Source organism: Vidua chalybeata, chromosome 1 (genome assembly GCF_026979565.1).
Source record: "Vidua chalybeata isolate OUT-0048 chromosome 1, bVidCha1 merged haplotype, whole genome shotgun sequence".
NCBI lineage: Eukaryota > Metazoa > Chordata > Aves > Passeriformes > Viduidae > Vidua > Vidua chalybeata.
The window spans coordinates 150808741-150834343 of record NC_071530.1 but is presented as its reverse complement, the minus strand read 5'-3'; the positions used below and the strand labels follow the sequence as shown (position 1 = coordinate 150834343).

The 25603-nt window shown below is 47.8% G+C and overlaps 1 protein-coding gene across 4 annotated transcripts in view; it reads right to left on the bottom strand.

The window, feature by feature from the left end:
- ADGRB1 (adhesion G protein-coupled receptor B1) overlaps window positions 1–25603 on the bottom strand; it is a 139754-nt gene that overhangs the window by 96439 nt on the left and 17712 nt on the right. For all 4 annotated transcript variants that reach the window (XM_053946809.1, XM_053946816.1, XM_053946825.1 and 1 more), the window contains exons 10-11: window positions 22535–22637; window positions 21508–21551 (exon numbers count right to left, since the gene is read on the bottom strand). In XM_053946809.1, coding sequence (XP_053802784.1) covers window positions 21508–21551; window positions 22535–22637 — 147 coding nt within the window. The remainder of the gene's footprint in view (window positions 1–21507; window positions 21552–22534; window positions 22638–25603) is intronic.

Genomic DNA, 25603 nt, shown 5'->3' with positions numbered 1-25603 from the left:
AGGATTCCTCTGTCCCACCCAATATTCCACTGAACAATCCTGAACGTGTCAGAATTTTCATACAGAAAATGTGACACCATGGCCTAGAGGCAGAGGAGGAACGGAGAAACCAAAGGCACTCGGCCTTTTGCCCTTGGTCTCTAAATCAGAAATTAATGTGGAAATCCCTGTGAGGTGTCACGATTTTCCAAATAAGTTCAAAAGCCCCTGATCACAAACTCAGGGGAGTATTCCTTCCTGCCCCATCCCTGGAAGTGTCCACGGCCAGGTTGGATGGGGCTTGGAGCAACCTGGGATACTGGAAGGTTCTGTCCCATGGCAGGGGCTTGGAACTCGGTGGTCCTTAAGAACTCTTTCAACCCAAACCATTGTGATTGAATTACCCCAATTCTAGTGGTTGTTTAATAATTACAAATCTGGTGGCTCCCACAGCACCTAGTAAGGATCAGAACTTGAAGTATCATGACGGATTTTTTTGGGGGGGGGATTTTTTGGTTTTTTGTTTTTTTTTTTTTTTTTTTTTTTTGAGTTTTTTTTTTTTTTTTTTTTTTTTTTTTTTTTTTTTTTTGGTTTTTGGTTCTTTATTTTTTATTTTTTGGCTTTTCCTGTAAGGCATATTTGAAGTCTTTTTGTCCTGTGTATTTTTTTTTTTCCTTTAAAAGGATGACATTTTCCTGCTCCTCTACAGAACCCTGTGAAACAGAAACAGAAAAGCCGACAGCTCCCTATAATCCCTTGGCTTCATGGCTTTAAGAAGAAAAAAGGAAAATAATTCTCATATTTAGCCACACTGCAAACTGTGCTATCATCAGGTCAGCTCATGGCAGTGGCTGCAGAAGATGACCTTGGACAGCTTCCATGGAATCATCAAATCATGAAATTGTTAAGGTTGGAAAAGATCCTTAAAATCATCAAATCCAACCATCATCCAGCACCATGTACTCTACTAAACCACGTCCTCAAACGCCACATCCACACATTTTTTGATCTTTCCCAGGGATGGTGTCTCCACCACATCCTTGGGCAGCCTTTTCCAATGCCTGACCACCCTTTCCATGAAGAAATTTTTCCAAATATCCAACCTAATTCTCCACTGGTGCAACTTGAGGCTGTTTCTTCTCATCCTGTCATTTGTTACCTAGGAGAAATATCTGACACCCACCTCGCTACAATCTCCTTTCATTCTATTTCCACAACAGATCAACAATTTATTCATCCAAGTCTTATCCTCTGCTCTTAAATTTCTTATTGCTATCCAGAGCCAAAACCACCTTTACAGTATTTCTGGAATCCCTTCAGTCTAAGAAGTCCAGGCCATAACTCCTAGATTAGGAACTATGAGTAAGATTGCAAATAAGATTTATAAATAAAATTAAAAATGCATAATATTCTAAAATAAATGTGTAATCATTCTAATAATGTGTAATATTCTAAATAAATTTTATAAATAAGATATATTTTGGGGTGAAACTGCTTCATTTGATCTTCTCTGCTACCAGAGTATCAGAACAATAAAAATTATAGAATCATCAAATAGTTTGGGTCGAAAAAGATGTTTAAGTCCCACTGATAACACAGGACTGCAAAACCTATCACTAAACTGTGTCCCCAAGTGCCACATCTACACATCTTTTAAATCCCTCCAGTGCTGGTAACTCAACCAATTCCCTGTCTTGCCTAAACTCATTGGGTATCAAGATCACCTTGGGAAAAAGGCAAAAACGGGAGCTACTGTGAACATATTGTAAGCAGAAGTTGGGACTTTTTCAAGCCGACTTTTCCAAGCTGACTTTTCCAAGTGGAGGGAAGTGTATCAGTGGGACAAAAGGGGGATGGAAAGACGAGCAGGAGGATGGCTGCTCTCATTATCATACAGGGCTGCTTTCCAGCAGAGGACAAGGTGAGAGCAGCGAGTGATGGATCTGCCTCCCTCCCACCCCTACGTGACATTCACAGCTGCTTATCCAGGCCTTGCAGGATGCTTCTCTCCAGGGGCAGCTGCTCGGGTGTCCTTGAGCTTGCATGGAAATGTTTTGGAAGGTCCTGCATGGCAAGAGCCGGAGACAGGGCTGGGCTGTTGTCCCCTCGTTGTACCACCCTGCAGGACCCTCCTGAAACTGCCTGTCTGAGCAAACACTGTGTGTTGTGTGCATGTTCCAGCTGGACACACAGATGTTCTCTCACTCCCTCAGCTTCCATGTCAGCTTTCCTGCTATGATTTCCTAATCACCACAAGATGCCAGAGACTTGGGGCTGCTTTTGCAGTTATTCCCTCTCCAACTAGGAAGGATCAAACTGGATCATGGCCCAAAAGATGGGATGTTGGGGAAGATGAAATAGGAAAGCCTTATAAATAGATCACTCTCTACAATGGTCGCTCTCTGCATCCTTTTCTGTTTAGAAAAGGATGCAGCTCCACATCAGTAATTAACCTGTAGCTGGTCCAGGCAATCCTCTTTCTCTGCCCTGAATAACAGCCCGTCATCCTAGAATCACTCCTGAGAAACTGGGAAATTTTCCTGTTTTCACAGAAAACAACAATCAATGCACCCAAGGGATGAGCAGCAGCCTTGCCACATGTGCCGAAAATATTCCAGGGAAAATCCTCCAAGGAATTGAGTGCATTAGCAGGATCCACCATCTCCTGCACCTGGACATCGTGGTCCCACACTCAAGCCTCACGGGAAAGATGGGAAGAATGGAAAAACAAGGTAGGGAATGATTTTGCTGAGCGTAGCAGGTGCCAATAGAAATGTAGGACGTTGCAGCCAGCAGTGAGTGAGCTGGAAACGCTCCCTTTGGCTGCTCGAGGATGTACAAATGCACTTGGATTAAAGGCTGGGAGAGCAATGAAAGCACCTGGGAAGAGATGTCTCGGTCACATCCTCTGTTCTCACATGTCCTGTTCGCTGCTCAGCACTTCCAACTCTGTGGATGGCCCCAGCTGAGCCTAAAATCCCTCACAGCCCTCAGCCAGAGCTCAGGGGAGCAGAAGGATTACACATGACCACAACCATAACCCCATGCTTGCTCACACCAAACCCTGGCAATGGTTTGGGGATTTTGGAATTGTCCACTTGGGGATTTTGAACCCAAAATTTCTGGTGCATGGGACTGAAAGGAGAGAAGGAGATGAAAGTTTGTTGCTAGCTCTGAACAGAGAGCTGGAAAGTCCCAGCTCCGGTCCAGATCTCCTGTCCCTTGTGCCTTCTGTTTTTCACCCTCCCCCTCTCTGAAATATCCATCTTGATGTTCTTCCCAGTTTTCCATGGCAAAGCCAGGGATGGAGACAGGCAGTTTGCCTCCTGTCTACCTCTAAACAGCACTTCCCAAAAGAGCAAACAAACAGTGCTGCCGACATCCTGGCCCTGTCTCCGAGAGCACAGGAGGCCCCAGGGCCAGGTTGGGAAGAAGGATGGCTCTCCCGCTACCAAAACCCCAGCTCCAGGGGATGCTGCTTCTCAGAAACCTAAATCAGAACATTTTAATGGCTGAGCACAGGGCTAGAGGATAAAGAGACAAAGAAAAATAAATCAGGCGGATGACAGAGGGGCTGGGAATGGGAGGAGGTAGCAGACGGTAAAAGAAATTAAATCAAAAAGCAAAATTAAGGTGCTGCAGGCAAAGATGAAGATGCTGGATTAAAGATTAACTGTAACCAAGATGGAAATGTGGCCCTTTAAAGGTACAAATTGCTTCAATGCATTTCACAAAACCTACACAAATCTCTTAAGAATAAAGTTTTCACAGATGCAGCTGGATCACAGTAACAGAGATATCTGGACCTAAGAATTCTGAATGGCTTCACGCTCTGGTGTTTCCAGCTGAGAAGGGGAATTAAAAGCAAAGGGAAGGCAATCACCCTAAAAAGCTGAAAGCCCTGCACTGAAGTAAAGGAGCGGGGATGCAAGCAGTCATTAGAGAAGGGTTTGGCACTGTACAGATAAATTCTGGGGGTATTTTCAAATCACTCTGAATCCAGGGGAGCTGCAAAGCCCTTTGGGGCTGTCTGCTCACCGAGCATTTCCTAATTTATCTCCTGCCAGCCAGCTCCAAAGGAATGGTGGGTGAGCTTGACGTGGGAGTGCACCTTTCACACCTGCTCCTTCACAGCCCAAAGGAAGAGACAGCTCAGCCAACATTCCCATCAAATTGGAGCAGGTGGAGCAGGTTCACCCCTGGGCTCCAGCCTGGGGAGCAGAGGATCCTCATCCCTTCACAGCACATCAGGTTTTTGCACTGCTGCACATTCCCATCCCGGGATCGCCGGGAGAAATGTCTCTCATGCATTGCCACCTCCTTTTAGCACCAGCAACTCACATTTTCCACTGGAGCACCTAGACCCTGTTCCTGGCAGAGTGAGAGGGGTGGAGGAACTGGATGAGGTCATGAGGGTTTTTTAAAACCCTGAGGTGTTTTTCTTAAACATTCTAATGAAAGTTTCCTGGGTGATACAGACCTAGGGGCACCCACAAAAGAAGCATGGAATGGTTTGGGTTGGAAGGGGCATTTCAAGCTCATTGTAATGAGCAATGACCAACTTAGACCAGGTTGCTCAAAGCTGCATCCAACCTGACCTTGGACACTCCCAGGGATGTGGAAGCCACCACCTGGCTGTGTGAACCTGTCCCTTATGGCACAACCCTTCTCCTGGAACAAACACAGCCTTGAGCCTTGCTGCTCTTGGAAGGATTCTCATGAGCAGAACCTCAGGGAAACATCAAAATCAAACTCAACGTGCACTTCAAGCCTCCAGCAGGACACCGGAGAGATCTGAGCCAGGTGAGAGTAGGACAACACAGGTACACACCCACACATGGACAAGGGGATGCTGCTCTGAAGATGAGAAGGTTTAGTCACTGTGAGCTCAGCTCGCCACTCTTTTTTCCCTGCCACTGCTTTCCTTTGGTCCTTCCTTTCCCTTTGGCCTCCTTTTCCTCTGCACACCACGAAATGAGCATTTCATGGGAGTGGAACAGCCAAGTGAAGCTGAGCTGGCAGCTCCTTGAACGCGTGGAATGCCTCCCTCGTTCCCAGCTCGAATTTCGGAAAGCAACATCTGCCTGCTCCTGAAGGTCATTTGGATCCTGGATCAGGGATGCTGCACCACCTCCTCATTGCTATGCTGTGCCTGGAGCAGCCATAAATGTCCTGTCACATGAAATGCTGCCTCATTACAAGTTTTGGGAGGGAGGGGGCAAATAAAATGCAAAGCAAACGGCAAAAAACCCCACTCTGACGGGACCAGTGTGACTCCTGCCCTTACTTTCGTGGGTGTAGAAAGGAATCCAGAGGTTTTGCTTTGGACTTGCACTTGCACAAGGGGAGGAAACCCGTGGGAAATCGAGATGATGCTAATGCAGTGAGGGGGCTGGTGCAGCCACGGCTAAATAAACGCTAATAAATAAATAAATGCTGATGTTTAAGATCGCGCTGCCCCCTCTCCTTGAACACGCTGTTCCCAGCCCTCCTGGGGGCTTATCTGATGTTGTCTCACCAGGGGGGTCGATGTAAACATCTCCCTGGTGGGCAGGGCCTGGATGGATCAGAGGGAAGAGGGTGAGATCCCTCGGGAGGAGTGGGAACACAGCAGCAGTGAGGCAGCTGGATTCAGGCTGCCAGGCTGCCAGGAACGGTACCTTGGCACAGCTTAGCAGCTGTGAGGATGCAGGGATGCAGGGATGCAGGGATGCAGGGATTCAGGGATGCAGGGAGCCACTGGCAGCAAAGCAGAGGATTGTAGTGAAGCTAGAAAACAGCAGAGCAAACTTCCCTTCTCCAGCCCGCGTGGGCAGCAGCTGCAAACACAAATCAAGCTCCAGACCTGCAAAGCTGGCAGAGGTTTTCCTGCAGGAAGATTTCCCCTGCCATGCAATCCCAGTGGTTTTAAGTGGACTGCATGACAGTGGTCGGGTCTGCTCAATTCCTGCCTTTCTGCCATGGATGTCTGGGAGGAAAGGTGTGGAGCCACAGCACCCCAGCAATTTTGCAAGGAGCAGGAATAAGGAGCAGGTGCTGAGCAGAGCAACACGGATCTGCTTGTGCTTTTCTCAGGAAAGCAGGTCACGGGGGAGGAGGGGGAGTCCTTTCCCAGCCTTGCTACTGCAAATGTGTTTAACCAAAGCCACGCTGGTACCCAAACGCTCAGCCAGCCCCTCTGGAGCTCATGCAAAGAGGGATTGCTATCAAAACGTTTTAAAGCCACTTTCTGCTAAAAAAAGGGCTTGCAGAGGTACAAGCTGGTGGAAACCTCTCTACTCCCAGCAATATTTCTTCATTAGGCTTTCTCCTCTCTCCTCCCCATCCTGCTGTATCTCTGTACAACTGGAAGCAGAAAGGACAGAGAGTTCCCCAAAAAACCCAGGCTTTTGTTCTATTCTATTCTATTCTATTCTATTCTATTTTATTCTATTCTATTCTATTCTGTTATTCTATTCTATTCTATTCTATTCTATTCTATTCTATTCTATTCTATTCTATTCTATTCCACTCCACTCCACTCCACTCCATTCCATTCCACTCCATTCCCACTTTCAGTGACATCCCTACCTTCAGCCACCCACCTTTCCCAAACTGGACAGATGTTGCAGCATCTGTGCAAGCTCGCACTCAACTGTCTGCCGTGCTTTATGTGCTGAGGTTCAGCTGAGGTGCAGTGACAGGTTTGGGAGAGCATTCATCCCAAAGGGAGTTTCTGACTACCCACTTAGTGAGAAGATGTGGAATATTCCTCAGCTAATTAAATACTTGCCAATTATAAGGCAGCACTGATGATGACTGTGCTGGCTAAAGCAATTTTTACTGAAAAACGTCTCCGCTCTCCTGTCTGGGCTTTGCAGCACCGGGAGTGGCCTTTCTTGCAGAAATTGCTGATGGTGCAGCAGCAGGCACAGTCCTAGGGGTGAAATGTCCTTTATTTCCTGCCCATCCACCCCCCCCACAACCTGCCCGGCACTAAAATGCACATAAACCAGTGCCAAACACATCTATCTCTGCCTCCTCCCTTGGCAGGGTGATCATTTCAGCCCTTCCTCTGCACCTCCTGCAGACCTGAACAGATTCCCTGGGCTCTGCTTCCACACTGGAACATCCTTCCAGAGGGAAAACCAGCTCCTGCTGCTCAAAGACTTGTGGTGCAGGGATCAGGATGGGGTCTATAGCTCCCAAGCTGGGAAATTCAGAAGTCCCCCTGAGCCTCACTGATATATCATGGATTAAGCAAATAACAGCTGAATGCACTCAACCCTCCTGGCACTCTCTTAGCCAGGGCCCAGGGGAGGCAGGGAGCACGGGGATAAAGCCAGGCAGTATCACCATCACAGATGAAATGCAGATGAAATCCCAGCAGGAAGCTTTTATCCTCTGGCTCAGGACTGCTCATTGCCAGGGTGCTTTCTCTGAAAGCCAAGCTGGCACCTGGAGCCAGGAATCTCCAAAGGAGGAGATCAGATTACAGAGGGTGGGAAAAGGGAGATTCCTGGTGTTGCAGCTCCTTCCATCCCAGCCAGGAAGATGGGCAGAGGGGAATGTCCAGAGGAGTGAAGCACATAAGCATCAGAATAAGGAATAAAGGAATAAACAGTGAAGATTTTGCAGAGAAGAAAGTTTCTGGAGCCACCAAGGAAGCAGGACAAGTCGGGGAGAGAGACAGAGAGTCTGAAAAGAGGGTCTGAGTGTGTGGAGAAAGTTGATCACAACATTTAGTTTGACACTCAGGAGTCCTGAAAGGAAAAAAGGTTGGAAGCCGCAGTGCTAAGGTGTAAATCTGGCAGTTTCGTCCCCAGCCCACCCGAAATGTCCCTGCCAGCACTGCTGGCTCATGAATCAAGGTCATCCACACAGACTGAGCAGCGAGCAGACAGGTAGGTTAGGACCAAAGGGATGGAGCTGCTGGTCCCAGCCTTCGTCTGCCCAAGGGTAACAGAACTGAGCAGGAAAAGTACAGTGGATGTGACAGCTCCCACTCCATCCTCCTGTTTGATCTTCCTTTCTTTCCTGAGATGACAGGAGGTGTCAGAGTGAAGGAGCACCGCTCACAAGCTGGGGGCTCCCAGGCCACCTCTTCTGAAAGCTTTTCTGGGGAGGGGGGGGAGGCCAGGAGGACAAAAATAAATGCTCCTTGTTCAGGGGACCTGAGAGTGGGTCCCCACGTCGCTCTTGCTTCAGAGCAGCAGAAAATGTTCTGAGAGTTCCTGTCAGTTCTGCTGCATTTTGAAGCTGTCTCACCCCTGCAAGCCTCCAAAGCAAAGTGACACTTGTCATTGGACCAACACTGCTCCCTCCTAAACCCTCCAAAAACACTAATCTGGGTAAAGGCAAATGTAAAAGAAAATTCAGAGCTGTAAGTGACCTAGAAAAGGAGACTTTTTTTCTTTTTTCTTTTTTTTTTTTTTTTTTTGTTCAGCTCCAGTTGCAGTAACAGCACACTGAAAGCTGTGAAATGCTGGGGCATGACAGTAATAGGAGTCATGTAAGTCCTGGTCCACAGACTTCAGCAGCAGCTCTTTGCTGGAGAGAGAACAGGCAGGACAACCTCAGCTGCCTCCCAGATCCTAGGAGGAGCTGGCAGAGCTGGCAATTACCAAAAGCTTCTTTTGCATTTGTAAACTGAGCAAGTTGGGTAGAAATGAGCTGGGAAATGCCCGGTCCTGTGATACCGTTTCTAACAACACTTGGGAGGTGCTGATGCCTGAGTGGAGACAAACACAGCAGCCCAGAAGCGGGGGTGGAGAAGGGGAGTTCTTTTTATAGCTACCTGGAAAAAAAAAATCAAAACATTTTTGTCCCACAGACAGGATATTCCTGGGAACACTGTGGTGGAATGCACCTCACTATCACTTCAAACTGAATTTTAGGGAGCATTTTTTTACACAGAGGGTTGTCAAACACTGGAACAGGCTTCCCAGAGAGGTGGTCAATGTCTCAAGCCTGTCAGTGTTTGAGAGGGATTTAGAAAACCCTCTTAATAACTTTTAGATAGCCCTGAACTGGTCGGGCAGTTGGAGCTGATGATTGCTTTAAGTCCCTTCTAACAGAAAATTCTATTCTATTCTATTCTATTCTATTCTATTCTATTCTATTCTATTCTATTCTATTCTATTCTATTCCATTCCATTCCATTCCATTGGCAATTCTGAGATTCTTCCCCTGACCTGTTCCACGTGTCTCATGCAAAACATCTTCATTCTCCCCCCTCACCCTGAGCTGTTTCTCCTGGGGATGAGCAGCAGATTCTCTCCTGGCACTCATCAATGCAACTTTAATGACTGAAAAAATCCTTGGACTGCAACACAGCCACGGCCACGTGTGTGCTTTCCTCATCCCTGCATTCACACTGGATCTCCATGTCTTGGGCATGTTTAAATTACACTTTAGGCATCCAAAATCTCTTCCCTCCAGGTACCTTTGTAGCTGAAGTATGAGTTTCTCAGCCAGGACCTAGATCCTGCAGTAATGCTGGACACAGGGAGCTCCCTCCACTCTCCTTGTGTTGTTCCACGTGCAGCAGCTCTGGAGACACCTTTTTCTTGGATTTTAGGCATTTGCATCACAGAGTTCTGCCTCCCTCATCAACACCAGTAACCAATCAGTCCCTTGGAACCTATTTTAAATCTCCAGCACTGTTTTGACCAATACTTGGGATACCAGGACTGGAAAAGATCTGTCTGAACACAATTCCCAGCAGCAGTGATACATTACTGCAGCTTCAGTTTGGGCTCGCATGGAAGATTAAAGGCAAAGATATCCCAGCTGACAGCCAAAAAAAAAAAAACCTGCAACAGCCCTTTGCCCAAGCCCCAGAGTAGGATTATGGGTGCAAAAAAAGTCACTGGCATATTGATTATCCCTGGGATAATCCTGTGTCAGGAGCCTTGCTGAGGTTTGAAGATTCCTTCCTTAAGATTTGACACATGAGCTCTATGCACCATTAAATAAATAATAACCACAGCTAAAAGGGAATAGCATTCTCTTGGATCCCAGCTCCTCTGGGCTCCTTTTCTCCCAATACAGGCCACAGTTAACTTTTATTCAGAGACACCAGCAGAGCCGTGAGAGAGGGCAGGAGAGCTGAGTTGTGGCTCTGCTCTGCTCCTCCTGGGTGACAGAGGAGAAAGCACTCCCTGGTTTTCTCCATCCCCACCTGAAAATGACACAGTTCTGGTTCTGGGGACAGACAATCACTCATCAGTGCAAATTGTGACCCTTTCCATTTTTATCTCCTTGGCTGGCTGGTGGTGGATTGGATCCATCACCCGAAAATGAGGGGGACTGATGTGCTTCCCACCCATTTTTGCTGTGTGTGATGCCTCAGGTTTTATCTTTTATATTTTTCAGATTCTGTGCTGCTTTAGTGTGTGGGTCTGGGCTTCATATTAGGGGATGATGAGCTTTCTTCACAGACTAGGTACACAAACCAATTCCTTCTCTAGCTGGGGACTAAGGACGAATGATCCAAATTTCAGGCCCAAGAGCACAAAAAACAGTGGACTGAAGAGAGAAAAAAAAGAAGGATGGGACTTCATGGACTAAAGCTATAACTGGACAATTAACTCCAATATGCAAATAATCCAGAATTTAGAAAACTGTGAGACCCCATGACTGGTTGTGCATTTTGTGACCATTTTGGGTTCATCTTGTGTGTAGCCCTGGCTGGGCTCTGGTGCTGCCCAGGATGTATCCATTGAAGCTTTCTAATAAATCCCTACTTTATTCTTTAGCTCTGTCCAGCCTCTGTTCTAGGTCAGCCTTCACAAGGCATCACCTGCACTTCCATTCTCAGCAGCAAGAAAGGCTCTCCTCAAACCTGGGAAGATCAAGGCTCTTGCTGGGTCAGGCTTCAGGCCACCACCGTGAAATCACAGAGTGGTTTGGGTTGGAAGGAACCTGAAAGATCATCTCATTCCAACCCCTTTCCACAGGCAGAGACACCTTCCACTGCCCCAGGTTGCTCCAGGCCCTGTCCAAGCTGGCCTTGGACACTTCCAGGGATGGGGCAGCTACAGCTTCTCTGGGCACCCTGTGCCACGGCCTCCCCACCCTCAACCTGCCATGCACCAGGCTCTGGCAGAGGGTGAATTTATTCCTTCAGAGACAGTCAGCAAACCCCCTCCTGACATCCCACCAACATTCCACATGTCTATTAAACCCCCTGGAGATGCTGCTCTGGCCTGAAGCAGAAGGGAGCTCTGGGAGATGAACACTCATCTTCCAACTGGTCAGCGCTGTAATTGAATTAAAGGATTTGCAAAGCCCTGGAAAGAGCCTTGACAAGTCTGAAAATCATTCTATTCCGTGAAATTGGGCTTTCTGACCTCACTGCATCAGTTATTTTTCTGACTGGGGGTTAAAGTGCATCCAAATAAATCTGATGGACAGGACACAGAGGATTTGTCCTCTCTGGGAGTTTTGCTCATTGCCTTTCAGGATGGCCACTGGGAGAATCTGTCGAGCTCCACATCGAGTTGGCTGTCAGAGCAGGCTGGATATTCCATGTTTTTGCTAATCCTCTCTGCCAGGGGGCTGAGAGGCCACGGAGAGCTCAGGTGGGATGCACAGGTTGGTGTCTCATGCCCTCACATGAGTAATCTCACAGTGATGGCCCTGAGTCTCCTCATTCTACCTCATGAAAACCAAAACTCACGTGGTGACACTCCCTGCTGCCCACACAAAACAAAAACCACGATGGGAGCTCCTCTGGGTGGCCAGTCTGACCATCAAACTCACCTTTAGATAACCAGCTCTCAGTGATTAATAGGAATACTTATTTTTGCTCACTAACAAGAGCTCCTCGCTCCCAGATTTCCTGACATTTCGGGGAGCTGTCTGATGTTATTTAGCACAGCAGGCTCAGGGAAAACTGAGGCACAAAGCTTACACTGATTTGCCCAGACACACAGAAAGTTCATCATTAGACAAGGGCTGCATCCTGGGCACTGTGGCCTCTTTTTGCTGCTGTTTTAGCAGAACATTTCATCTTCTAGCACAAGCAGAAGTGCATCTAGTGCACAAGCAGTCATGTGAAAATGAGCACGAGACCTTTTCTCCTCCTTAAAACAGGGGCAAACTTTCCCCATCCTTATTCACAGTGTGCCAGTTCTGGAGCCTTTTCCACCACATCCATCAGCCCTACCTTGTCCATCCTGCCAGTCTATCACCTTTGAGCAATGGCATGGATTCAAGAGCCTGCACTCTGACCATTTCCCATGGAATTCCATCATGAGAATGAGGTGTCTGGGACTGGAATGGACAAAATAGACAAAATTAGATATTAGGGAGAAATTCTTCCCTGGGAGGGTGGTGAGGCCCTGGCACAGGTTGCCCAGAGAAGCTGTGGCTACCCCTGGATCCCTGGAAGTGTCCAAGGCCAGGTTGGATGGGGCTTGGAGCAACCTGGAGTAGTGGAAGGTGACCCTGCCCATGGAACAGGGTTGGAATAGGATGATCTTGAAGGTCCCTCTCTACTCAAACCATTCTCTGATTCTGTGATGAAGTTTTAGAAATACAAAATTTATTTTGGTTGTGGTGGATACTGCTGTTTCTGGCTTGCAGTTCAAGGATTCATTAAAAAATGAGGCATTTTAAGAAGTTCATCTGAACTTGCCTCAGTCTTGCAAGGAAGTTGAACAAAGAAGCCTGATGGGCAAACTTCTTCTTGTGTCCTTAACAAAGATAAAACATAAAACATCACCTGCTCAAACATCTACCTAGTGCTGATGGTCTGGGCTTTGTCCAGCCCTGGACCTGAGGCACTTGTGGTCATAACACACCTTCCTCAAATCATGCACAGGCTGCTCTGGAGCCCTCAGCTCCCAGCAAAGACAGTGTTCCAGAGGATAGAGACAGAACCATTTGGAAAGTGGTGCTCTGTACTCAGACACAATTTCTTGTGCCCATGAAGGCAGAGTAAATCAAACCAGAAAAGAAGGACATGGGAGATAAAGCAACTCCACTCTGATTTTCACACACAGAGGGTGTAGAGCATTCTGCTGGTGCAGCTCTTTGTGTCTCCTCCGTGCACCTGAGCCTGCCTTGAAGCTGGTTCAAAACTGCACCCTGCCGAGTCCCTGGAGTTAGAGCACACCAAAATCAGGCAGCAGATTTCCCCAAATTGCCTTTCTCCCCACACCTCAAGGCTTGGAGCTGTGACCCAAAGCTCTCCACCAGCACACACAGATGCCTGGCCTGTGTTGTTACAGCCTGGAGTGTCCTCAGGCAACCTGGGAAGTCAAGTTGGATTTTCACCACAAGCCACCCTCAGCAGCCTGGCATGTCCACGAAGATGGCTCCAGGAGAGCTGGCAGGGATGCAGGGATGACGAGACAGGGATGCAGCCACAGAATCATGGAATTGTTGGTTGGAAAAGATCCTCAAACCCAACTCTGGACCCAGCACTGCCATGTTCACCACTAAACCTCAACCCCAAGTGCCACATCTATGCATCTTTTAAATCCCTCTGGGGATGGTGACTCAGACACCAGCCTGGGCTGCCTGTTCCAGGGCTTGACAGCTCTTTCCATGAAGTAATTTTCCTTAATATCTGATCTAAACCTTCCCTGGTGTGACTTGAGGCTGTTTCCTACTGTCCTGTTGCTTGTTAACTGGGAAAAGAGATTGACTCTCACCTGGCTGCCCCCTCCTCCCCTGTCAGGGACTCATGGAGAGCCAGAAGGTTCCCCCTGAGCCTCCTTTTCTCCAGGCTGAGCCCTCCCAGCTCCCTCAGCTGCTCCTGGTCCTTGTTTGTATGTTTTTTTTCCCAGAACACACAGCACAAACACAGGTGAACACAGAAACCATCCCGAACCTCACGAGGCTCCAGCTCTCACCCTCAGCACTGAGCTGAGGTTGGGAATCACATCAATGAACCCAAAGCCCTTTCCCAGTGGGAGCATCCTCCAGGTGTCAGTGTCTGGCTTCTGCCAGGTCTGTAGAGAGCATTCATTTGTTTCACCCATATTCCTGACCTGGCTGGGGGAAGCAAGGGAACATTTGATTCAGGGCCTCTGAATCCTCTGTCCTCTCCCCTTTTCCCTTCTGTCAAAAGGCATTAAACCCTGCTCTGCTGGCAGGCAGCAAAGGCCTTGTGTTCTCCTGCTCAGCTTCTCCTGCATGCTGTACTGTGAAAGGCACTGGAGAACAATCCAGCACCTGCTTTCCCAGTTCCATGAGCAATTCTGACCACTGGGAAGCAGCTCAGCAAAGGCCAAAGGAGTTTAACTCCTGTCCCAAACAGGGATGGACACAGCCCTGTGCTCTGCTGCTCTTTGCTGACAGAATTGGCCACCTCTTTCCTGAAAGACCTGGAATCCAGGTAAAAACTCCCAGGAAAAGGTGTCCTTGTAACAAAGGAGGTGTCTGGCAGAACAGCCCCCTGAAATCTGCCCTTTGTGCTCCCAGCAGCCCCAGAGCCCAGGCTGAGCAGGGACAAATCCTCAGGCTCTGGAGGTGTGACTGGGTTTCACTGCATTGCCCTGTTTTGTCTGCTCTCACCCAGGGCTAGAAAAAGAGAAAAAGCCTCCTGGGACCACAATTCCATCTGCCTGGTTGCACACTATGAGTGCAGTCAGACAGGCTGAATTAAGGGATCCTTCTAACTGGGTTTAACACAGGGGAACTAATGGGAATATTCAGATTAACCTCCCTGCGTGCCCCTGTGTAGCCAGCACGAGGCTTTCTTCCCTCACTGACATCCCCTCAACACATCCACAGGAGCAGGAGGGAAAGGCAGGATTTGCAGCGGAAGATGTGGGGAATTGAACTGATTAAGGGCAATGGAGCTGGAACAGGGGGACTGGCGAACACCAGAACATGTTTGGGATCACATGAAGGGCAGTGTTGCTCCTTCACAGCTGTGTTGTTGCAGTAAAATATGGATATAATATATAATTTGTATAAAATTAATATGCAATAGGTCATTAATAGATCCAAAGGGGAGAGCAGCACACTGATTTCTCACAGGGTTTTAGGGTTTTAACAGACCACCAGGTCAAGGGAGGTGACCTCTGCTCTGCTCCTGTGAGACCCCTCCTGGACCGTGTCCAACTCTGAGGCCTCCAGCATCCAGTGGAACTGCTGGAGAGATTCCAGAGGAGACCACAAAGATGATCAGGGATGGAGCCCTTCTCTGGAGCCCAGCTGGGAGAGCTGGGGGTGTTTAGTGTGGAAAAAAGAAAGTGTCAAGGACACCCTAGAGCCCCTTCCACTGCCTAAAGGAGCTCCAAGAGAGCTGGAGAGGGACTTTGGACAAGGGATGGAGAGCCAGAACAAGGGGAATGACTTAAAGCTGATAAAGGGTGGATTTAGCTTGGATATTAGGGAGAAATTGAGGGTGGCAAGGCCCTGGCACAGGTTGCCCAGAGAAGCTGTGGCTGCCCCATCCCTGGAAGTGTCCAAGGCCAGCTTGGACAGGGCTTGGAGCAACCTGGGACAGTTTAAGGTGTCCCTGGTGATGGCAGGGGGGTGGAACTCGAGGAGACCTCTGAGGTCCTTTCAAGCCAAACCATTCTGTGACTCTGTGAAGTGTCTGTACTGGGGGGAATCACTCATCCCTGTCAGCACAGACAGGCTGTGACTGCCTGATCTACAGCTCTGGCAGGGTCATTAATGCTTTGCATGACAGACAGGGTGAAAGAGAAGCTGTTTCTTGACTTTGGAAAGCTTTTCTTCAAAAGACGGGCAGTGGGAGATGGATTAACTGATGTGATGAGCAAAAATATTTCTGTGGGATGTTAGAGATAAGACAATTCCTGCATGACATGTTTCTGGTGGTGGGGAGTAGAGAAATCAAGAGAGCTGTAAATGCCCTCCAAAGGGAATCAGACCAGTTGGAATCCCAAAAAGCCCCAAAAAGCACAGGAAAGGAAAGTGAATGCCTTTCTCTTTCAACAAGTGGTGTGGAGCACATGGAACTCACACTGCATCCTGCTCCTCGTGCTGCCTTGCAAGGACTTTCCTTTTATCCTGTAGGATGTGCAGTCAGGAATTCAGACAGCTTGGGATTCTGCAGATTAGACACTGGATATCCCACCCAAAAAACGGGAATTTCAGGCAAAGCAGCTGCACTTCAAGATTCATGGCGTATCCAAACCACAAACACCAAAGAGTACAATTACCCTATGAAAAGATTATACAGTTCCTCCTATCCTAGGATATCTTGGGGGCTCCTCTGAGTTGTTCCAGACAAAGCAAACAAACAAAAACACCCAAAAAAAACTTGCTCTGACACTTCAAAACTCTCCCTGTGGTTTGTGTCTCTGGTACCTTCAGGACCGACCCACACCTTACCCCTCAAGCAGTTCCTGTCTGAAAAAGTCCCATGAGCAGGACTGTCCTCAGCCTCTGGAGCTGTATTTTAGGATACCACAAGTTCCCAGGTGATTTCACCTCACCCCAGAGCTGAGGCAGTGTTTGTTTTGTTCTCCAAGCCTAACCTTGCTCGCACAGGTCACCTTCGTAAACAGTGAGGTTTGCATTTCCTAAGTCAGGTAGGTGAAAGGCTTTAATTACTGCAACAATCTTTCCCAAGGGAAGCCGAGGGTGTCCTTGAATTAAAACCACAGATTCCCGAGGCGTTTTCTCTTCCAGGAGCAGAAAAGCTTTTATGCAAATATTTTGGAAGGTTTGGAAAGGCCTCTTAAGATCAGTTATTGTAATGCCTGGTTATTATAATGCTAAGTTATTAAAATGAGACAGAGGAGCAGAGGAGCTGCTAGATGGAGCCAGGTGTTCCCTGTGGGATGAGGGTTCTCCTGGCAATGCAGACCTGCTGGATCTCACTCTTTGTGTGTCTGGGGTTGGGTTTCACACCTGCATGGCCTGATTTTGTCTCCTGCACCAGGGGCTAAAATACAAGCCCTCAGCTGGCTTGGACCCTGCTGTCACCAGGAGGAGACAAGTTGTGCTCACCTGTTGCAGCCTGATCCCATATTGCCTCTCCAGACCCTTCACAGGATTTTGGGATGGAAGGGACTTTAAATATCTTCTCATTCCAACGCCCTGCCATGGGCAGGCACACCTCCCACTATCCCAGGTTGCTCCAAGCCCTGTCCATCCTGGCCTTGGACACTTCCAGGGATGGGACTTTCCTGGGAATTCCAATTTCCAAGGTTCCAACACCACCCTCACAGTAAATAGTTTCTCCCTAATATCCAATCTAAACCTACTTTATTTCACTTTAAAGCCATTTCCCCTTGCCCCATCACTCCATGCCCCTGTCAGACATCCCACACTTTGTGGTTTGTGGCTGTCCCTTTCCATCTCACACCAGTTCTCCTCATTTACCTGATCCCGTGCTCAAAGAACACCCAAACACAGCTTCGATGGCCTGAACCCAGATTCATCAGCCCCATGGGGCAGCAGGACAACCTTGCAACACTAAACAGTCCCACATCTTCCTCTGCAGCCACAGAATCATGGAATTGTTAAATCTGGAAAAGATCATCGAGCCCAACTCTTGACCCACCATTGCCATGCTCACCACTATACCTCATCCCCAAGTGTCACATCCACACGTTTTCTGGACACTCCCAGGAGTGGTGACTCCACCACTTCCCTGGGCAGCTTGTTCCAAAGCCTGACGCTTTCCCAGTGAAGAATTTTTTCCTAATATCCAATCTAAACCTCCACTCGTGCATCTTGAGGTCATTTCCTCTTGTCCTGTCACTTGTCACCTGGGAGAAGACACCGACTCCAACCTCATTAAAACGTCCTTTTGTAAAGGACGTGAAGTGATGCTGTCACCACCAGTAACAAACCTTGGCTCTGTCTCCCTGTCCCCACTGCCAGATGAAATCCCTGTTGTGCACCAGGGCAAGGCAGGTGAGAAATGAAACTCACAAGAACATGAGCACCACAACCATGGCTGTATTTATCAACTCCTCCCCTGTCCCAGGAGGAGAAAGAGGGATCAGGGGACCAGATCCTGCCTGGGTTTTCACTTCATCAGGGATAAGCAGCCAATAATTACTCCAGATGAATACCCTTGGAGGAGAGCCAGAGAATCCCAAATCATTCTCTGATTTCAACTTTCAGTTTACCCAGCCCATGCTAAGCTTGTTAATCACACTCACAGCACCCAACACAACAGAAATTGGCCCCTGATCTTCTCCCCTCTTATTTCATGCCATGAGGAGTTGGGGGCGAGGGAAAGAAAAAAGAGAGGCAGAGGTGCCACCCACAAATCTCGGAGTCACTCAGAGGGGCTGGGATTAATAAATCAAAAATCCATTGTTAATAGTACAAGCTTAAATATCCATCTAAATGCAAATAAATGAACACTCAAGGCTTCTTCCTCTTTTTTTTATTTCCAAGTGCTCTCTTCGACAGCTCCATCTTTGAGGAAGCACATGGTCACCAGATAATTGTCTGATTCTAATTGCAATTTTACAGTCCAACCCTTCACAGCCCATGGATTTTAAGTGGCCTTTAAAGGATTTTGGCTCTGGATAGGATTGGAAGCTCAGGTGGCTGCAGGAACAGGAAGGAACTCTGAAGGGAGGATTGCTCCAGGTTTCCAGCCTCTGTACCTGTTCAGTCACAGGAGGCAAGGGGTTAAATCCAGAGGCTGGGTCACTGGAGTCAGGTGAATTTGGGTCACCAAGATCTGCAGCCTCAGGTGGGTGACTGTGAGTGTGGGGAAGCTCCACCTGGCCACCCATCCTTGGAGCAAGAACACGGAGAGGGGCACAATAGGAATTTTGAGGGGGCTCAGCATCTTCTGAGAAAGCAACACCACAACAGGCTGGCTTGGGCTGCACAGGGAATGCAGCAGGGGGAGAACAGGCAAAGAAATGAAGCTGTAAATCCAGTAAATTGGTCAGAACTGGGAAACGGGATTTCAGAATCGCGGAACGGTTCGGCTTGGAAAGGACCTTTAAGAACATTTAATTCCAACCCCTCTGCCATGGACAGGGACACTTTCCCCTAGACCAGGTTACTCAAAGCCCCATCCAACCCGATCCTGAACACTTCCAGGGATGGGACATCCTTAGTTTCACCCATTTGCACAACACCTTATGAGACTGATCGGTGGGTAAACCTCCAGGCCACAGGGAGAGGTGACAGGAAGGAGAAGAAGGGAGCAAAGAGGGGGACCACAAAAGAGTGGCTGAACCATGGGGTTTCCTGGCACAGAGCCACCAATCACGACCTCTACCAGATACCAGGCAACAAGTCCAGGGTGCAAAAGTTCTTGTTCCAAGCAGGAAACAATTACCCAAAATTGTGATTCAAACCCCTCGACAGCTCCAGAGCGCTGTTCAAGTTCGAGGTGAGCAGTCAGGACTGGGGAACAGGGTTTGCATAATTTGCCTTTCATTAGACTTTCCCAAGAGGCAGCAGTGGTAGCAAATCAGCTTTAAAATGTTGTGTAAATCATCTTTTAAAATACTGCACAAACAGCTTGGCAGGTCCCCTCGCCAGAGCTCGCAGATCAGCTCTAAGTTTTGAAACATCGTCCAAGCAAAAATCTGCTGACATCAGGATCTGCGGCTTTTCAGCTGCTCAAGATTGTAAATGTTGGTTGCAAACACTTGCAGGTGTGCACACACACCCCCCAAAATCCCAAAACATGGAGAAAGTGGAGGCTTAGCAGCAGCATTTGCACAACCAATCTGCTGGGGGGTTGGAATCCACCCGTGAAAACTGACCCGTGGCCTTGGTACCAAGACATTTCCTGCTCAGCTCTTAGCTCCCATTCTTTGGTGCCATGAGGATGCAGGGATGATGAAAGACTGAAAGGAATCCCAGCATCCTGCACTCCCAGAGGGACAACAGGCAGCCCAAGAAGCTGCTGAGCCTTGGGTGGAAGAGTGTGGAGCAGCCAGAGCTCCCAGGGCAGGCAGTACCTAGTCTAGATGGTTGGAATGAGATGATCTTTAGGATCCCTTCCAACCCAAGCCATTCTCCAGGATGAGGCAGAGCTGATGATGCTGAACTGCCTGCAGTTCAGAAATGCCATCCAAACCTCTCAGTCCATGCTCAGCACTGGGCAAACCTTCATCTGTGTCCTACCAGGCACTTCCCAGTGCCAGCTCTGACAGATTCCCGTACCCACCCTGAATGGCATCCCTGTCCCTCGGCCATGCCCAAACTGGATTTTGCTCGTTTCATGCTCAGACTGCAGCTAATTAAATCCAGGTCTGAGCATGGCAGGGAAACATATCCATCTTCCTGGACACAACCCTCTCTCTGCTTTTGGAAAGCCAAAAGCAATGGGATGGAGTGCAGAGCAAAAGGGGCAATGGTTCCAGCTCCTGCCTTTACTTGCCAAAAATTGGGTTGTTGTACAAGTGCTTTAATTCCATTCCAGCTTGAAGAAACAACAGATCTAGCAGAGCAGGCCAGCTCCTGAACCTGCCCCCAAATCCAACCCTCTGTGCTGACCCACACACTCTTTGGCACACAGAAAATATTATAAACCCCCCTTATATTAATTTCTTGGAAGTCCACCTGCATCTCAACCATCTTCTAATACTGGAGCAATTTTCACTAGAAGCCAGAGGGACCAGTTCTGCCCTGGGCTACAATACAGGTGTGATTCCACAGGCAGGGAGAACCTCTGGGTTCTTCAGCTTTGCTTTGGATCCACTCAGAGATGCCAAATTAATCCCATACCAACAGGAACTGAGCTGAGTGTAAATATGTTGCCTGCCTCTGTGTGCATATGCTACTTAATGGAGCATAAAAGGACAAGAATGGAATCATTTTTCAGATGCTGCTGGTAATAATAATAAATAATAATAATAAATGCAGGGGCATGTGCCAAATGTCTGAGATCTCAAGGAGAGGAACTGACTGCAAGCAGAAGAGGAGCCAGGTAGGAGCTCAAACTGAGTTGCAAAAGTCAGTGAAGTAAAACCACCATTAAATCAAACACTTTGTATCCTTGTCAGGTTCACTCAGGATTTAAGACCTCACTTTCAGAGTGGTTGGTGGTTTTGGTTTTTTTTTTTTTTTTTCTTTATATGATGCACATTCTTTGACAACTACTCCACATATGGAATTTATGGTCCCAACTCTTCGTGGTAACTTCAGATTGTTTTTTTTTTTTTCCCCTGATAGCCACAAGCACATCACTCAAACCCTCCTGAACAACACCAGCCATCACTGGAATTCTGGCAAAATCATTTTTCTATATCACAGCAACACAATGTAAAGTTCCTATCACCTGAACTTCACCTCCACAGGCCACATTTGCAAATGATTTTTTGTTACTCTCCTTATGGTGAGCACTGCAGAGAGCCAAGCACAGCTGTGCTGAGCTCAATCTGAAAACTTCCACAGTCCTGGGTCCCAGTTCATGCATCCTATATGTGGAAAAACCCAAAACAGTACTAAAAGACAGCTCAGAGAGAAGCAGTGCACGTGTGAAGGAAGAAGCACTCCCCATCAGGACAAAGAAAATACTGAGTATAGAGAGCAAGAACTGACACATCACTGCTAAAATTGTGATGATTTCACCCAAAAAAGCAAACAGACCTGCGAGAGTAAAGAGAAACCCACAGAACTCACCCATCATTTTCATCCCACAGGATGCAGGTCTGGTTGGTGGTTCCCTGCCAGGAGACAAGAAAGGGAAAATGGAAACAAATCAGTGTCTGTGGAGTGTCTGGAGTGGAATAAGGATTTGTGGGGCTTGTAAATCTCCTTCCACTGCCCTAAGGATGGGGTGCCTGGGATACACCAGATGAGCTGTCATGGATCTCAAATCCTTGGAATGGCTTTTGCCAGCCTGGGATTGAAAAGGCAGAATAAAATGTTTGGTTTGTTCTGCATCACGAGCACTGCAGAGGGATTTGACTCTGCCTCCCTCCTGACTCAACCCACGGATATTCCTCCTTATCCCTCCTTCTCACACAGAATCCTTTTGCTGCTCCCTTCTGGAAAGTGGATCAAATACAGCCTCTGCTTTTGTGGGACAAAAGCACAGCCCTGCAGGAGGGGGTCAGGTGTGTTTAAAGCCTCCTGGAAGAGGTTTGCCTCTGACTCCAGCTGTCTGGGATAGCTTTGGAAAATCCCTCCAGCAGAGTCCAAAGACACAACAGATCTTAATATTCATGTTGCAGAGCCCCAGGAGGGCATCTAATCTCCACAAGGATGGGCCTTGGGGTATGTAAATGTCCCATAAATCTGCTTAGGGTTGAGCAGAGGAACATGGAGGGAATTTTTGCCTGCCTTGGAAAGCATTGAGGACAACAGTAATATTCCAGAATTAATGGGAATAACCTTTCCCCCTGCCTTTCCCACCTCAAAGACCATTGTTACACCAAGTTATTTAAATGAGTGCACAATTATTCCTGTGTGACGATGCCCACAGTGAAATGGTGTGAACTGGGGACAAGCATGGCCATGTTCCCTGTGCCAGCAGTGTCACCGTCCTGCTGCTCTGGAAATGAAGCTTTATTTTTTTGGGGGGAAGATCGAAGCAAAAAGATGTCAGTAGCCCATCAAAACCACCTCCTTCCTTGCAGCAACACATTCCTGCCCTGCAGAAGCAAACACAGCCATGGGATGGGGCAGGTTCCCAGGAACCACTTACATTGTACAGGTGGGAGAATTCGATTTCCAGAGGGGTGAGGAGAGAGCGAGGGAATGGCTTCACAGTCACAGAGATGACTTTGGAGTTCAGAACGGTGCTGTTCCTGGGGAGAAGAGGGGAAAGAGAGCTTTTAGAGGGATTTTTGTGGAGCAGGGAATCCCGTGGCAGCCATCACTGGTGGTGCAAGGTTTACAGTGCAGAAGGGGTTGACCCCATTATTATAAAATACCCCCAAAGACATTTGCTGCCGATGCACCCCATCCCCTGACCTCTGGGCTCCCCTCACAGACAATCCACATGTATCCCTCCAAAATCAAACCATTTTATGAACCTTATCAACCCCTAAAGCAACTGGCCTTAGAGTCTAGGTATCTATCCCAGAAATAAAATATTCCTGGGCTCATTTTCTGTCTCTGCCACGAGGAAACAGGAGCTCATTTGGACTGCAGTGAGCCTTGCAAGTCCCTTCCAACTCAGAATATTCCATGATTTCACATCTTTTCCAAAAAGGAAAATCCCATTTTGCCTCTCCAAGGCTGGCTTATCCTGCACCGCAGTGAGGCTGAGGCATGGTTGTTTATCCATGGGGCAGCACAGGATCCTGGCTGGAGGCACTGGTGTGTATCTTCATTCCCTGAGGACCAAAAGCAAATGGAAAAAGGCCAAACCTTTCATGTAGATGTCTAAATGTCTGTGCCCAGACAAATATTGTAATAAATCTGGCAGCCCTGGGAGATTTGGCTCTTGGAAGGGGCAGCAAGTGAGGAGGTATCTCCCATTCCTGGAAAGTCAAAGTCTTTGTAGGCACTTCCCTGGACACTGAAGATCAAAATATACAGAGTTTCCTCATTTTTCTGCATTTTTTTGAAGTTTAACAAACTGCTGCAAAAATCTTTCACTTTTCTCTCTGGATTTTATGTTTATTTTAAAAAAATAATTAGGTGGGAAAGATTTGAACTTGCTTAACAGCAGCTAAAACAAATAGTGTTTAAAGAAAAAAAAAAAAGGAGGAAAAAATTATTTAGAATTGTCCACGGATGTGTAAGTGGGTGCTCAAAAAGCTACTGTTCCACCAACACTAGAGGGAACAACAACATTGATTTAACAGTGAAAGAAAAAAACCAAAAATATATCTTTTCCTTTTAAAAAAAAGGAACAACTAAACGAGAAAAAGAAGAAAAAAAGAATGAAGCGACAAAGCCCAACTATCAACCTACAGAGGAAAAGCAAAGGAGTAAATAAGGGGAGCAGGCAGCTGTAAGAAGCTAAAAATGGGATGTGCTGAAAGGCAACCACCAGTGCATGTCTTCATTAGAGGCTGTGTCTGTAAGGGTCAGTCCTTGGGTCAGTGCTGCTGAATATTCGCAGGAGCAGCAGGGATGACACCCAAACCTCCTTGTGGAGGCTGAGGAGCAGGTGGGAATCGGTGCAGCCAACACAGACAGAAAGAGAATTTGATCTTTCAGCGTGGCACGTTGCTGGAACACAGAAGTCACCGGTGTGCAGACCATGAAGGGTGATCAGTGGCCAAGAAGCTGCAGCTCAACCAGAAGTTGAAGGAGGCTTATAAAAACAACAGAGAGCAACTTTTTACATGGGTAAATAATGACAGCACAAGGGGGAATGGTTTTAAACTACAAGAGGACGGGTTTTAAATGTAATTAAATGTTGAGAAGAAATTCTTTGCTCAGAGAGTGGTAAGGCCCTGGCACAGGTTGCCCAGAGCAGCTGTGGCTGCCCCATCCCTGGAAGTGTCCAAGGCCAGGTTGGATGGGGCTTGGAGCAGCCTGGGACAGTGGAAGATGTCCCTGCCCATGGCAGGGGGCTGGAATGGGATGATCTTTAAAATCCCTTCCACTGAGATGAAGCAAAGAACGTCTGTCTGTACCCTCCTTGTCTGGATTCCACTGTGCTGTTGGGTTCAATTTCACTTTGAGAGGGGGAAACAGCAAAGGGAGTTCAAAACAGAGACACAAAATCGATCCAGGTGCAGGGAAACAAACAAAATTTCTCTGTTGGAAGGCTTGTCTGATAGTTCCTTGCACGTGGTGGGGCTTTTCAGTCACCCACCCAAAGGCCAAATGCCTGGAAGTGAAAGCCAGATAAATTCAGCCTTAAAAAGAGAGGCAGGCTCCTGGCAGAGAAGGTAATTAAGCAGCTGAGCAGCTCGTCGGGGGTGGAGAAGGACTCAGTGTCACGGGGAGTCTTAAAGGAGGAAGATGAGTCGCTTTTCCTACAAGCACCTTGCAGTCCAGCTTCTGGGAAGAAAACAAAACACGCAGAGATTGGGCTTGAGCAGGAGCTCAGAGGAGCTCGGAGGGCTCCTGAGTGGCCACCAAGGGTTGCAAAGGGCTGTGAGCACAGTGCTGGGTGAGCACACAGGGAGAGCCTGGCTGGTGACTCTCTGCTGTCCGTGTCCCCTGCAGCAGAGTCCAGCTGGGACCAAGCGCCTCTCTCACCTCCCTGGCTTGGAAAATCAGGTTTTGTGTGCAGCCCATCCCAACTGTCACAGCTGCCAAGATCTGCTGGGCTCTCTGGATCCAAGGGGACAGAGTAATGTGTGACTCAGAGACAGAATTGCTGCTTGGGGGGAGGTAAATTGGGACAATTAGGAACAGCTCAGCTGGTGCTGTTTGCTGAGTTAAATCCACTTTTTTTTGTTTTTTTTTCCTCCTTCTTGGAAGAAACCCTCTGCATTGAATCAGAGTGGTCCAGTCCAGGGTCTGGGTCCATATTTCTTACGTGTACCCAGGAATAGCTGCTCTCCTCTGTTGTCAGAAATATTTCTGACCCATAGGCAGCTATGTGGTTATTTAACAACATTCTCCTTTTTAATGCTGTGTCCATTTGCACAGTGCTGAAGTAAGAGTTGTTTTACTGCTGCTTTCATTTATCTTTTTTTTTTTTTTTCATTTGACTCTCCACAGGTGATTCAAGACTCGAGAGTTTTTTAAAGAGGGACTGTCCTTTAATTAAGGAACATCTTAAATCAGCTGTCCCCTGGGAAAGCTGTTCGGAGGCTGTGGCTGCCGCAGCTGCTGGTTATCAGAGCTCATTCCCTGCTTGGCC